Source organism: Misgurnus anguillicaudatus, chromosome 5 (assembly GCF_027580225.2).
Source record: "Misgurnus anguillicaudatus chromosome 5, ASM2758022v2, whole genome shotgun sequence".
Taxonomy (NCBI): Eukaryota; Metazoa; Chordata; class Actinopteri; order Cypriniformes; family Cobitidae; genus Misgurnus; species Misgurnus anguillicaudatus.
The window spans coordinates 36,917,253-36,932,832 of NC_073341.2; the positions used below are offsets into that span (position 1 = coordinate 36,917,253).

Here is a 15,580-nt window from a genome sequence, read left to right on the forward strand (position 1 = left end):
TGTTATTATATTTGAATACATAATTTGACATATTTGAAATTTCAAAAGATACTTTAATACTTAATAAATATGCAAATTATGCTTTTCCAAATTATTATGCAAACTGCACTTTATCAAAAGTCAGTGTGTTAAAATGATCTACAAAACGGATATCTGTCAAATGTGCTGCATGGACAGATAATTAAAAAATACGTTGTTAATCAAATAATCTATTTAACACAAGTTACATAATAATATATGAGCATATTTTCACATGACTTTAACTCTCCCATTCATTAAACTTGTATGTCTGTAGTTTCTGTCTTTATTTCACTTGAAGATGCTCGTATTGCATCCCAAAGTTGATGTTTGAATATGAATTTTAGTGCTGTCCACCTCACAGATCTTTCATATAATGATGCTCCATAGACTCCTAAGACTGAGGTCAGAGGATAGTATTCATACTGTACCTTCATTTTTTTCTTATTTCATGCCCATATGAAGTAAAATAGTCAGTGTTGCTTTTTCCAGCATGCTATAGTGTATTATCCTGCATGAAAGTAAATTAATTTCAGAAGAGATGATTTCCCATCTTTTAGGTACTCTACACATATCTTTCAGATGTCCTTTTGGCCCCCTCAAGGGACCTACCATCTTACTTCCCGATATTCCAGTCCAAACCAGCCTTGTTTGAACATGGTGGCTATTCAACAACAATCCAGAATATACTATTCAGTGTATTATGGCATGTCAATGAATTAAACAGTTTGAAAACTTCATAAAGCTCACAGCAAATGTAGTATTTTGAAAGCTTTAGTTTGGGGGTGGGATTGAAATCCACTTTTATGCACTGAAGGATCCCATATTGAGGGCTTCTTTGTATTACAGAGACTTCATATGGTCAAATCCTGTACATAAATCTTATAATAATTCAATGATTTCTTTTTAGTTCCACCAAATATAAATTCTTATAGGAAATAAATTGCTTTTTTAAGATAATGCACACTTTTTTGTCTGTAGAAATATCTGAACTACAACTTGCTAAATAATGTGGAACTTTTTCAAGGTTTCCCTTTAACTAAGATCACCCTGCAAACTAATGAATAAACTTGTCTGAGATTAATACCAGATAGCTAAGAAGATATGGAAAATAAATCAAAGCTAGTTCTTTAAAACCTGTTTTTTACTGAAATCTTATTGATACAGTATGTGACATGCTAACAACTTGGAACACAGAGTAGATAGATGAGAGAGATTAAATAGACAGATAAAATAAATAAATAAAATATTGTAGATGCACATAGTAGTAGTTGAGTGTTTGCAGTTTCATGACGAATTTTTATGAGTTTTATCCATTTTTGCATCAGTGATTCTGTGATCGATCCCGTGATCTGTTTAAGAATGCCGTGACTGCACTTACCCTAGCTAGCTACACCTGGCTTGACATAGCTGTACGTTCTCATCCTGGCTTAACAATCGTGCAACAGGCTAAGCCAGGATGGGCTGATTAAACTAGGTCAAGCTGGGACTTTTCTGTCATCCTGGCTTGTTTAATTCTACTTTTGTGCAATAACCCACTGCGTCACAGGCTGCATACGTCATCAAGACATATTTTTTTTTATTTCTCTGCATATTATTTGGCCAATCTCTCTATTTTATGCAGTTATGCTTGAGAAAAAAACTGTTTAAAAGGCTTATAAACCTGCAGACTTTATGCACTGAATGTTAACACACTGTTATTCATCATAGTGTCTATAGATGGCACTGCTGTTTCTAATTATTAGCTGTGTTCTTAAAAAAAGAAACAAAACAAAAGCGTTGATGTATCCATGAGATAACACATTATGGTTATTTATACCACCGGGCTGTTGAATGTTTTATTCTGATTCTTACCAAACAAGGTTTTGAAACAACCCAGCATTTGAAACAGATGCTGATATTGTTCAGCATTGAATCTTTATATATTGCAAGATCATAAATACTCTTCAAAACTAAATCCAATGATTTATTTTGAATCTTTAATATGTATTAGCTGCTATTTAAGCTCATTGTTGAGTACAGCACACATTGTTACGCACTTTATACATGATCTGTGTATTACTTGTTTCTGTGCAGCCCTATTAATATCTAAGAGCTATGGAAGAGATAAAGAAGAGAAAGAGATCTTCATCTCCACAACTCAGTACCGATTCCATTTACCAAACCCCTGAATTAAGTGATGGATCGATGACCTCCAACCCCAGGTAAAACAAACCACTACATCTGTTAAACTTTGCATTAACCAAATTAAATAGTAACGGAACTATTAAACATTTCTTATGATGTTTTTTTTATTTTCAGAAAGCAGATTAAAGCCCCATCTCCAGGACCCAGCTGTGTATCTTTGAAGAGTATGAACTCCATGTATCAACCTCCTCAATTCAGTGATGGATCAATGACCTCTGACCCCAGGTAAAAGACACCACTACATCTGTTAAACTTTACATTAAATAAAAAAATTAACTTTAGCGTTTCACATCATGTTTTTTTATATTTTCAGAAAGCAGATTAAAGCCCCATCTCCAGAACCCAGCTGTGTATCTTTGAAGAGTACAGACTCTCGATTCAGTGGAGGAGCAGTGACCTTTGACCCCAGGTAGGATATGAGATTTAATGTACAAACTGAGTTAATCCATTTACATTGTAAGCAGGGGTGAAAATTTCATCTAAATGTTGGGGGGGCAATAAACATTAAATTTTTCAAGAACAATATTTGAAGGGGACACCAATAATACAGGCAAAATTGTACTTGCAAGGAAATGTGTACAGAGAGAAAAGCCTTACTACTATACTTAGTGTAGCATGGAGACCATTCCACTATCTTTCTCAAAGTTTCTTTCTGGTTCAATGGAAAAGCTGACAAAATTAACAAAAAAAATCTACATGTGATATTATATTAGATTAACTATATTAAATTATATAAACCGAGTAACCGACTAAATCACAGTGAAAGCCTTAAAATCTAAATCCGCACCCGCACTAGTCTAATCTACAAGACTAACGTTACGTTAACTGTTAACACGTAGTGTATGCATACACTCTATGGGGATTTGTGAGAGATAGATATACTACGGTATTAAACAAGCTAGGAAAACGCATAGACTGTATAAAACGGGTCAGCGCTATAACGTTAATCGCTAACATGGCAGACTACATTGGTGACAAAAGTACATTGGAACACAAGTACACAATGATAATTTTTGTTTAGATGATTTATTAATGACTCTCAGCATCATCTATATTAAAAAGAAAGTAATCATTTCATCCATTGTTTAAAACGTGAATAAAAGAACATTTGACTTACTGGGGTGGAGTTCCACAACTATTCAAAAACTTGTTCTCTACCACCGGACTGTGTAGGAGGTGAGATAAAAGGGGCGCTGGCAGTGGACCAAACCAATGTGAGGCAAGGGAGGGGGGAATCAAAATGTTTAAACTTTTTTTTTGTTGTTGCTCGCTCCGTTTTTATTTGTATTGTTTTACTTCTTACTAACTATTTTAAGTAATATAAATTATTAAATTATTTTCAATAACGATATTTTAATGATATTTTAGGGGGGGAAACACCCCCCCGCGTTCTCCGCATATGGTTGTAAGAAAGGATTATATTTAATGTTCCATTTTTTGTTTCATGTAAGAAAATACATATGGGGTGGTTTCCCGGACAGGGATTAGCTTGAGGCAGGACTAAGCCTTAGTTTAAATGTAAAATATAACTAGTTTTAACAAACATGCCTTACTAAAAACATGACTTGTGTGCATTTTGAGGCAAAACAAAGGAAACTGATCTATTTTAAGATATGTCAGTGCAAGTATATTTCAGTTTGGACAGCTCTTACATTTATCTTAGTCTAGGACTAGTCTCATCTTTGTCCGGGAAGCCGCCCCATAGTTATTTATTAATCCATCATATATGCCTGTTTTACACATTATTGTTCTTTAAATTTTTTCAGTGGTAAGGGAAATGATCAGATCCAGGTTTACTCAAGGTCTACTGGTTCTGCTCAGCATGATATGGACCTAACCCAGCTGGAGGAGACTGGAGACCTGCACCAACTGGATTGCCATCAACCAGATGTTCTTGCGAGCATCAAAGACAAACACAAAACCAGCATGAGGAACAAGTATGAGAGTTTATTTGAGGGAATCAAACTACAAGAGAACAAAACCCTCTTGAACAGGATTTACACACAACTTTACATCATAGAGGGAGAGAGTGAAGGAGTGAATGAGGAACATGAAGTTTTACACATGGAGAAAAGTTACAAGACACGTCAAAACACTTCAATCAACTGTAATGACATCTTTAAACTTTTACCTAAACCAGAATGTGGGGAAGAGCCAAATAAAAAGATAAAGACTGTTCTTACTAAAGGCATCGCTGGAATTGGCAAAACAGTCTCTGTGCAGAAGTTTATTCTGGATTGGGCAGAGGGGTTGGCCAATCAGGATGTAGATTTCATGTTTTTGCTTCCATTTCGAGAGATGAACTTGATAAAAGATGATCAGTACAGTCTTCACAAACTTCTGCTTGTCTTTCATCCTAAACTTCAGGATCTGGACTCAAAGATGTATGATGAGTGTAAAGTTGTTATTATCTTAGATGGTCTGGATGAAAGCAGAATTACACTGAAGTTTGAAGACAGTGAAAATGTTTCTGAAGTGACACAGATGTCATCAGTTGGTGTGTTGATGTCAAATCTGATCAAAGGAGATCTGCTTCCCTCTGCTCACATCTGGATCACCTCCAGACCAGCAGCAGCCAATCAGATCCCTTCTGAATACATCAACCGTGTGACAGAAATCCAGGGATTCAATGATCCTCAGAAAGAGGAATATTTCAGGAAGAGAATCAGTGATGAACTTCAAGCCAACAAAATTATCTCACACATTAAAGGAGCAAGAAGCCTTCACATCATGTGTCACATACCAGTCTTCTGCTGGATCTCATCTACTGTGCTTCAAAACATCCTGAAACAAGATCACAGTGCAGAAATCCCTAAAACTCTGACTGAAATGTATGTACAGTTCCTTCTCATTCAGATAAATATGATAAATCAGAAATATGATGAGGAAGAGAGAGATACAGCGAAACTTCTACAATCCAATAGAGAAGTAATTGTGAAACTGGCTAAACTGGCCTATGAACAGCTGAAAAAGGGCAATGTGATGTTTTATGAAGAGGAGCTGAGTGAATGTGGGATAGACATCACTGACGCCGCAGTGTTTTCTGGGTTCTGTACTGAGATTATTAAGGAGGAATCTGTGATTTATCAGAGGAAAATCTACTGCTTCATACACCTGAGCTTTCAAGAGTTTCTCGCTGCATTCTATGTTTTTTACTGCTTTATAAATAAAACTTCTGAGGCTCTGAAAGAGTTTGATTTACTTGCTAATCTCCATAAGGGGGTGATTGACTCCGCCCTTCAAAGTGAGAACGGACATCTGGATCTTTTCCTCAGATTTCTGTTGGGCATCTCGCTGGAGTCCAATCAGAGACTCTTACAAGATCTGTTGATGCACACAGAGAGCAGTTCAGAGAGCATCCAGAATATTACTGCTCACATCATAGACAAAATCAAAAATGAGCGTGATATTTCAGCCAGCAGATCCATCAATCTGTTCCTCTGTCTGCTGGAAATGAACGATCAGACTCTGTCTAGAGAAATTCAAGCATATCTGGAATCAACGAAATACACAGAAAATAAACTCTCTGCATCACACTGCTCAACAATAGCTTACATGCTTCAGGTGTCGGAGAACGTGCTGGAGGAGCTGGATCTTATAAAATACAACACATCACAGGAGGGAAGATGGAGGCTGTTACCAGCTGTGATGAACTGCCGAAAAGCTCTGTGAGTATTTACCTACTAAAAAAGTCTTTTAGGTTTAGATTTAAATTATAATACTTGGTGGAACAATACTTTAATCAGTGCTCCTCACACACGCCGATGTATATTAATGTGTATATTAATGTTTTGCCTATTATATTTGGCATCACATCTTGTCATTTTTTTATCCATCATGATAATGACACTATTTCAGGACACATACATTTAAAGTTAACTCTTTTTCATTTCCATAAAAAAACATGTTTCTGATGAGGTTGTATGTTAATCTGTAATACAGGGTTCTCACATCTTAGTTAACTTCAAATTCAAGAACCTTTTAAGGACTTTCCAGGTCCAATACCCTTTTTCAAAGACTAAATGTGGGGACACATTTCAAGTGATAGCAAGGTTACATCGTGTTACCTTTAAAAAAACATTGTTACAGTTCCCTTTCGAGGGCACTCGCTCTGCGTCAATGCGGTGACACTTTGGAGACGTTTCCAGGGGTAAGTGCATCTGAATGTGTATATCAAATTCAACCAATGGTGAAACTTAACGACAAAGACAGGGTGTATATCGCTATCTGAAATATTGCTAAAGACGGCATTACAGGGACGCAGGAAGTATGGCAAGGGAGACGCAGCGTCTCGTTCCCTTCTCAGGGAACAACAGTTACAGACAGACCCCGAGATGTTTTCATGTGTCAAACACAACTATGCAAAAGAGCATTTTGGTATGAATCAACATTCGCATACAGAAGATTTAAGCATTTAAAGCGAACAGTTTAGCACGTGTGCTTAAAAGTCTAGAATTTTTATGATATTATCCTGCACCAGTGTTTCCCAACCCTGGTCCTCGGGCACCCCCTCCCAGAAAGTTTTAGATGTCTCCTTATTTAACACACCTGATTTAACACATCAGCTTGTTAGGGACACATGTTTACCATTTTAGAAGGAGGCTGATGAGTCGAATCAGGTGTTTTAAATAAGGAGACATCTAAAACTTTCTGGGAGGGGGTGCCCGAGGACCAGGATTGGGAAACACTGTCCTACACTACACAGGGAATAATATGGATTTTTTCCAGAAAACTTCTAGCATAAAATAGATTCAAGCACTTTTAATGACCTGTATCTATGTACCGGTATGTATATTTTCAAAAACTTCCCAGGGCCTTGAATTTTTTCCCCCAGATTCACAAACTTTCAAGGACCTGTGTGAACCCTGGTAATACCGCGATTATTCACTAGATGGATAACAAGCACTTACCCAATTTATATATTTTATAATATATTTTACTAATTTTAAACTCTGTGTATGTTTTGATAATCATTCTGAATCTGATCTCTAACGAAATCCTTCACAAAAATGCAATTATTTCAGCTTTTTGCTAAAAAATATTATTTTTAAAGAAAAATACCCTTATTTAAGAGTTTATTAACAGAGAAAAATATAGATGGGATGAATAGTTTCTCCCCGTTATTTTTTTATTGTTTGTTTGATTCATTTGATATATTTGTATGTTTATATGTTTATATGAAGAACAGGTTTCTGGAATGCATTTTGTGAAACTTTTATGAAAATTACAAAAAAATACTGGCGTGCAACTTAAAAAAAGGCTGTCTGTGAATGAGTTAAACTCTGCTAAACTCTGCAAACTTGAAAAAACTCTGCAAGAAGCTGTTTTTGTTTTCTCTCTTTCAGTCTTGCTGGTTGTGATCTCACTGATCAGTGTTGTGAAATTGTAGCTTCAGCTCTACAGTCTTCAGATTCCCTCCTGAAAGAGCTGGACCTGAGTAACAATGACCTGCAGGATTCAGGAGTGAAGATCCTCTGTGAAGGACTCAAGAGTCCAAACTGTAGATTGGAGATACTGAGGTGTGCAAAAGTATCATAAAATGTTATAGCTGAGCTCTGACATCCTATATGCTGTTGAGTATGCAGCTGTATGAATTTAAATTGTTTACATAGACTGCATATATATTTTTACCATAATAGAACAAAGGCATTTTTCAGTGTAATACTGTATTAAGGTCTCCCTTTAGTCAAGTATATCATTTAAATGCATCTTTGAGCATTATAATAGCATATATAAAAGTGTTACCTGTCAGTATTTTCTTCATGTTTTAAAACAGCTTGAATGTAACTCTACACCCTTACCTTTAGTATATGCGACAAATTATGAATATGCAAATTCATAACCCGCATCTACTCTTTCACACCACCTTGGAGCATAGATATATATGTAAATAGATGCTACATTCAGCAGTTTCAGACACATAACTGCTAAGTCCGGTTTCACACAATGCATACGTGAACTGTGTGTTTGCAGCAATAATTTTTAAGCGCTGATGGTAAAAGGTTACAGCACTCATCCTGCATGTTTGAGCAGCACAGAAGTAGAGTTGAAACAGCAGTGTGTAACGGGTGGTGCTTTAAGGAAAGCGAAGGAGAGATGAATCCATTTGCGAAAACGTTTTAATATGAAAAATCCCAAAAGGGCCAGCATACAAATCTAATAGGGTAAATCCACAATCAATATCCAAAACAGGCAATAGGTCAGGGCAGGCAGAGTACAATCACAGAATCCAAAAACAGGCAAGGGTCAAAATCAGGAACAGATATCAAAAACAGGCAAACAGGTAACCTCTTGGCTAAGGCAGGGCAGTTCAGAGGAGGTCCTGGGTCATGTGGCCAGGATGGTCCAGGGTCGTGGGGCAGACATGGGCCTGGGTCATGGGGCGGGCTTGGGCCTGGGTCATGGGGCGGGTTTGGGCCTGGGTCATGGGGCGGGCTTGGACCTGGGTCATGGGTCAGACGTGAAGCTTGGTCATGGGGCAGGAATAGACCAGGATCATGAGGCAGGTAAGGATCAGAGTCCACCTCGGCCTCCACCTCGGTGTCCTCTGCCTTCTTCTTGTGTCCGGGTACTACCCCCCCAAAAAAACTTGGGAAAGCTTCCACTGACCAGGGTGGCGATAGTCTTGATGGTGAACAAGAAGACTCAGGTGAACCAGGTGAATCAGGTGAACCCGGCGAATCAAGCGACTCAGGTGAACCCGGCGAATCAGGCGACTCAGGTGAACCCGGCGAATCAGGCGACTCAGTTGAACCCGGCGAATCAGGCGACTCAGTTGAACCCGGCGAATCAGGCGACTCAGTTGAACACGGCGAATCAGGAGAACAAGGCCACTCAGGTGAACCCGGCGAATCAGGCCACTCAGGAGAACCCGGCGAATCAGGCGACTCAGGTGAACCCGGCCAATCAGGCGACTCAGGTGAACCCGGCGAATCAGGCGACTCAGGTGAACCCGGCGAATCAGGCGACTCAGGTGAACCCGGCGAATCAGGCGACTCAGGTGAACCCGGCGAATCAGGCGACTCAGGTGAACCCAGCGAATCAGGCGACTCAGGTGAACTTTTATGAAAATTACAAAAAATACTGGCATGCAACTTAAAAAAAAGGCTGTCTGTGAATGAGTTAAACTCGGCTAAACTCTGCAAACTTGAAAAAACTCTGCAAGAAGCTGTTTTTGTTTTCTCTCTTTCAGTCTTGCTGGCTGTGATCTCACTGATCAGTGTTGTGAAATTGTGGCTTCAGCTCTACAGTCTTCAGATTCCCTCCTGAAAGAGCTGGACCTGAGTAACAATGACCTGCAGGATTCAGGAGTGAAGATCCTCTGTGAAGGACTCAAGAGTCCAAACTGTATATTGGAGATACTGAGGTGTGCAAAAGTATCATAAAATGTTATAGCTGAGCTCTGACATCCTATATGCTGTTGAGTATGCAGCTGTATGAATTTAAATTGTTTACATAGACTGCATATATATTTTTACCATAATAGAACAAAGGCATTTTTCAGTGTAATACTGTATTAAGGTCTCCCTTTAGTCAAGTATATTATATCATTTAAATGCACCTTTGAGCATTATAATAGCATATATAAAAGTGTTACCTGTCAGTATTTTCTTCATGTTTTAAAACAGCTTGAATGTAACACCCTTACCTTTAGTATATGCCAATCTTTGAATATACAAATTATGAATATGCAAATTCCTAACCCGCATCTACTCTTTCACACCACCTTGGAGCATAGATATATATGTAAATAGATGCTACATTCAGCAGTTTCAGACAAATAACTGCTAAGTCCGGTTTCACACAATGCATACGTGAACTGTGTGTTTGCAGCAATAATTTTTAAGCACTGATGGTAAAAGGTTACAGCACTCATCCTGCATGTTTGAGCAGCACAGAAGTAGAGCTGAAACAGCAGTGTGTAACGGGTGGTGCTTTAAGGAAAGCGAAGGAGAGATGAATCCATTTGCGAACACGTTTTAATATGTAAAATCCCAAAAGGGCCAGCATACAAATCCAATAGGGTAAATCCACAATCAATATCCAAAACAGGCAAGGGTCAAAATCAGGAACAGATATCAAAAACAGACAAACAGGGTAACCTCTTGGCTAAGGCAGGGCAGTTCAGAGGAGGTCCTGGGTCATGTGGCCAGGATGGTCCAGGGTCGTGGGGCAGACATGGGCCTGGGTCGTGGGGCGGGCTTGGGCCTGGGTCATGGGGCGGGCTTGGACCTGGGTCATGGGGCAGATGTGAAGCTTGGTCATGAGGCAGGAACAGACCAGGATCATGAGGCAGGTAAGGATCAGAATCCACCTCGGCCTCCACCTCGGTGTCCTCTGCCTCCTTTTTGTGTCCGGGTACTGCCCCCCCCAAAAAAACTTGGGAAAGCTTCCACTGACCAGGGTGGCGATAGTCTTGATGGTGAACAAGAAGACTCAGGTGAACCAGGTGAATCAGGTGAACCAGACGAGTCAGGTGAACCCGGCGAATCAGGCGACTCAGGTGAACCCGGCGACTCAGGTGAACCCGGCGAATCAGGCGACTCAGGTGAACCCGGCGAATCAGGCGACTCAGTTGAACCCGGCGAATCAGGCGACTCAGTTGAACCCGGCGACTCAGGTGAACCCGGCGACTCAGGTGAACCCGGCGAATCAGGCGACTCAGGTGAACCCGGCAAATCAGGCGACTCAGGTGAACCCGGCGAATCAGGCGACTCAGGTGAACCCGGCGAATCAGGGGACTCAGGTGAACCCGGCGAATCAGGCGACTCAGGTAAGCCAGGGAATTCAGGGTCTTGAGGAACACAGGGAACAACAGAACAGAAGGCAGACAACACACACCACAGGGCCATGGCAAATTCAGGAAGTATACTTTGAATGAGACATACCTCGGTAGCATTAGGTTCAGGCGTGACGACCATCTTGGGTATTGGCTCAGGTACAGCTATGAAGGCAGTCTTTATGGCAGGTGCAGGGTAATAACAGCCCTCATAAGTGCAGGTGTGGTGGTGACGATGGCTCTATGGATCTCGGGTGCCTGAATGGTGGTAGCCACCTCAAAAACTGGTGTAGAAACAGGCATGGTGGCGGCCATTTTAGGGACAGGCATGGTGGCAGCCATTTTAGGGACAGGCATGGTGGCGGCCATTTTAGGGACATGCATGGCTTGGACAGGTTTGGGCAGAACAGGCATGGCTTTTGTGAGGTGGTTGTAGTAGAGTTGCAGTGCTCCTCGGCTACTGCACCCACGGTGAAGGGAGAACGTCTCGGTTATGTATGTAACCCACATTCCCTGAAGGAAGGAAACGGAGACATCACGTCGTGACCGACGAATTGGGAACTCGCTTAGAGAGACCAATCTGCTTCGTAAACTACTAAAACGCCAATGAACTTGGCATTGAGATATTTGCATAATGCTGGCGCCGCCCCGCCAGGTGCGTATATAAGCCTCAGGTGCAAATATGGAAATTGTGACCGGCCGATAAACAGCAGGGAGCAGCCCTGTGGCGACGGGACATGACGTCTCCGTTCCCTTCCTTCAGGGAACGTGGGTTACATACGTAACCGAGGCGTTCCCTTTCAGTCGGTCACTACGACGTCACGTCGTGACCGACCAATTGGGAATCCCTACCAAAATGCCACTGAGGGCTGACCTCTTCCAGTGTCTGCGTAAAGCCCTCCGGTTCCACTTAAGGATAAGGAGAATTAGGTTTTAAGGCAGAAGGCCGGGCACTAGATGTTCCTTTAACCCCATAGTAGTGCCAGCGACTGGGAAGCGCCCTATCTGAGCGGTATAGGAACGCTGCGGAAGCCACCGCCCGTTAAGGGCTATTGGTGGGCGAAAGTCAACCATAGTTGAGGTATAAATGACAGCCGTGACTGTGTAAGCAAAGCAGTGCTCTGCTGAGGGAAAAGTGGGCTAGTAGGATTAACCCCACGGAAAAATACTCACAAAGGAACCCGGTGGGACGCAATGTGGATGCCCGAGCCAAACACAGGTTTGCGAGGATGCAGCTAGTGAGAGGCTGGAAGCGGATGCTCCGCAACATCAGGCTGCCAAGGCAGCGGAGGAAGACAAAACAAATTATTACGTTTTTGCTTTGATGGCCTTCCATACTGAGCTCAGTTTGGAGCAGCAGTCGGAGGCTGCAAGCCGACCTGCGAGCCTGTTCTCTGTGCTTCCCCTAACGAGGAAAGACACGAGAGGAGACAGGCTCGACACGAACACTATAAAATCTAATGAACGTATTAGGTGTCGCCCAACCAGCAGCTCTGCAGATGTCTGTTAGCGAGGAACCACGAGCGAGAGCCCAAAATGAGGCAACACTTCTAGTAGAGTGAGCTCTCAAATTAAATAGACAAGGAATGCCCTGCAGATTATAAGCAAGGGCGATAGTATCAACTATCCAATGAGACATCCTCTGCTTAGTGACAGCTTTCCCTCTCTGCTGACCACCGTAACAAACAAAGAGCTGATCTGAGGTCCTGAGGCTTTGTGTGCGATCCACGTAGAGGCGTAACGATCGTACGGGGCATAATAAAGTCATGGTTGGGTCTGCCTCCTCCGGGGGCAGCGCTTGCAAGCTCACAACCTGATCTCTGAAGGGAGTGGTGGGAACTTTGGGCACGTAGCCTGGTCTGGGTCTCAGAGAGACAGCAGGACCAAACTGAAGGCACGAATTGTCAACAGAGAATGCATGTAAATCCCCTACTATCTTCAGGGATGCCAATGCTAGCAGGGTCAAAGTTTTCATTGACAAAAACTTCAAACTCGCAGACTGCAAAGGCTCAAACGCGGGACCTGTAGGGCTTCAGCACCATGGACGGGTCTCAGGGAGGAATAGAGGGAGGGCGCGAGGGGTTTAGCCTGCGAGCGCCTCTTAAAATCTAATAACCAAATCATGCTGGCCACTGAACTGCCGTTGATAAGTGAGTGATGAGCAGAAATAGCGGCGATATCAACTTTAATGGTGGAGGGACAGCCTACGCTCCAAACGGTGTTGAAGATATGAAAGCACAATGTTAATGAGGCATTCTCGGGGGTCCTCGCGTTGCGAAGAACACCAGGTGACGAAAAAGGTTCCATTTAAGCATGTAAGCCCGTTTTGTGGACGGTGCTCGTGCCGCGTCAATGGTGTTAGATACCACTTGCGATAAATCACCTAAACCTTGCGCGCGCTCTACGACCATACATGGAGATTCCACCGGTCGGGGCGCGGGTGCCTAATGTGCCCCCTCCTTGAGAAAGAAAGTCCTTCCTCAGGGGAATCCTTCCTCAGAGAGCATTAACTCTGGAAACCAATTCCTGATCGTCCAGTAAGGCGCGACCAGTAAAAGGCTCTACTCATCCTGCCTGACCTTGCACAGTGTCTGTGCGATTAAACTCACTGGTGGAAATGCGTATTTGCGCATCCCCCGCCGCCAGCTGTGTGCCAACGCATCCACGCCGAGGCTGCCCTCGGTTAGTGAATAAAAACCGGCGACAGTGGGTATCGTCCGGCGATGCAAACAGATATATCTGTGCACGACCGAACTTCTTCCAAATTAGCTGAACCGTCTGGGGGTGGAGTCGCCATTTGCCGGGGCGCGCAGCTCGGGAAGCGCGTCTGCCGCTGTATTGAGCGTACCCGGGATGTAAATGGCACGAAGGGACCTCAGATGCTTCTGACTCCAAAGGAGGAGATGACGAGCGAGATGCGACAGGTGACAAGAGCGCAAAAACCGCCTTAACGGTAAATAACGCAGCAGTCGCAATGATGTCGGTGTCGGCTAATACATCCTTCCCTCGCATCTCCATAGCGGAGCGTACAAGTCCCAGATATACAGCGCACCGCTCGCGGCAGTTGGGGTGCTATGCACACCCCTGAGACTGCAAGCCCGTCATACGTGGCTGCTCATCCCGTGCTGGGGGCATCGTATGTGCTACAGAATGCCAGGAGACCCAACTCAGGGGCATATCTGGCTATCAGAAATGCTGGGTCTGCCACGGGGTAAAATTGAAATGACACGCAGGTGTAATGGTTACACGGTGTATGCCGGTGCGGCACGCTCTCCTCGAGACTCGATCGTAAAACCAACGCTGAAGCGGTCTCATATGAAGCAGCTCGAGCGGTGTCACAGCTGCTGCCATATGTCCAGGAGCTTCTGAAATTGTTTCAGAGGGACCGCGTACTTCCCTCGAATTAAACCGAGGCAAGTCAGAACTGACTGGTTGCTCGCTCTTGTAAAACACGCCAATTAGTCGATCGAGTCTATTTCCATACTGAGAAAAGGATCCTCTGCACGGGGCAAAGTTGCTCTTTTCCCAGTTGACCTGATGACTTAAACGAGCGAGATGCTGAAGCATTAAATCTCTGTGTTCGCGCACGTCTGCCAAGAACGAGCTATTATAAGTTGACGTAAATATAAGCAGAATGCGAACAAAGCTCTCTCTCTCTGAGATTTTAATGCTGTGACTAGCACTTTCATGGAGACACGGGGAGAGAGAGACAGCTCGAATGGTGTACTTGGTATTAATATACCCACCCGCAGAGCGAAAAATGGTCTAAGGCGAGGGGAGATGGACACATGAAGTACACGTCTACAGGTCTAAGGCTGCAAACTGATCTGAATATTGAAATACGAGCCTCTGCGTATCATCCTAAAGGATCACAATTCTAGAGCCGGTGCGTAAATAAATCGGTCGTAACCCACCGCGTATTTTGGGTACTATGAGATAAAGGCTGGAAAAACCCTATCATCATCTCGGTAAGAGGGACCAGCTCAAAACGTCCTTCGCCAGCAGGACATCGACTTTTGCAAGCAGTACATGTGCATCGGACGCTTTCACTATAGTGAAACGAATGCTCGAGAATTTGGGGGAGTGCCGGTAATTGTATTTCGTAACCGAGGCGGATAGTGCGTAAAACCCAACGAGACGGGCTGGGAACTGAAGCGAAGCATCCAGGGACCGTAGGAGGAGAATTAACGACACTACTGAAGTACCCGCGGTGGGGCAGCAAAGCGAGACAGGTAGGACTGCCGGTGCGTCTGCTGTGACAGCATAAACATCTACAGTATGTGTGTGTGTGACACTGACCTGAGCCCGCTGAGGGTGACGGTCGTCTGGTCTCCTGCGCGGAGAGCGCAGACTCCAGAAAAACACCCGCTGGCGATAGAGGAGAGGTAGGGTGAGCTGGTGTGTGCCCGCTCACGGCTCTCTCGATCCTCCGGAGACCTGGAGAGGGAAGAAGAATGCACTCTTATGTGTGGTTAAATGGGTACCGGCTGGACAGCCGGTGGAACAGATGCAAACCAAGGATTTTCCACCCGGCCCTCTACCGGGGGAAGGAGCGAATCACCGTCTCCTGAAGAGTGATCCTCTGCCACTCCGGGT

General features: G+C 43.2%; 1 protein-coding gene across 5 annotated transcripts in view; it reads left to right on the forward strand.

Moving 5' to 3' along the window:
- LOC129415018 (NLR family CARD domain-containing protein 3) overlaps positions 1–15,580 on the forward strand; it is a 57,915-nt gene that overhangs the window by 34,047 nt on the left and 8,288 nt on the right. For 2 of the 5 annotated variants that reach the window (XM_073868120.1, XM_073868119.1), the window contains exons 2-6: positions 2,095–2,222; positions 2,320–2,430; positions 2,519–2,614; positions 3,972–5,873; positions 7,551–7,724. In XM_073868120.1, the coding sequence (XP_073724221.1) occupies positions 2,116–2,222; positions 2,320–2,430; positions 2,519–2,614; positions 3,972–5,873; positions 7,551–7,724 (2,390 nt within the window). In that variant the 5' untranslated portion in view covers positions 2,095–2,115. Of the gene's footprint in view, positions 1–2,094; positions 2,223–2,319; positions 2,431–2,518; positions 2,615–3,971; positions 5,874–7,550; positions 7,725–9,397; positions 9,572–15,580 lie in introns of all 5 variants that reach the window. The other 3 variants (XM_073868116.1, XM_073868117.1, XM_073868122.1) reach the window with 2 other exon arrangements.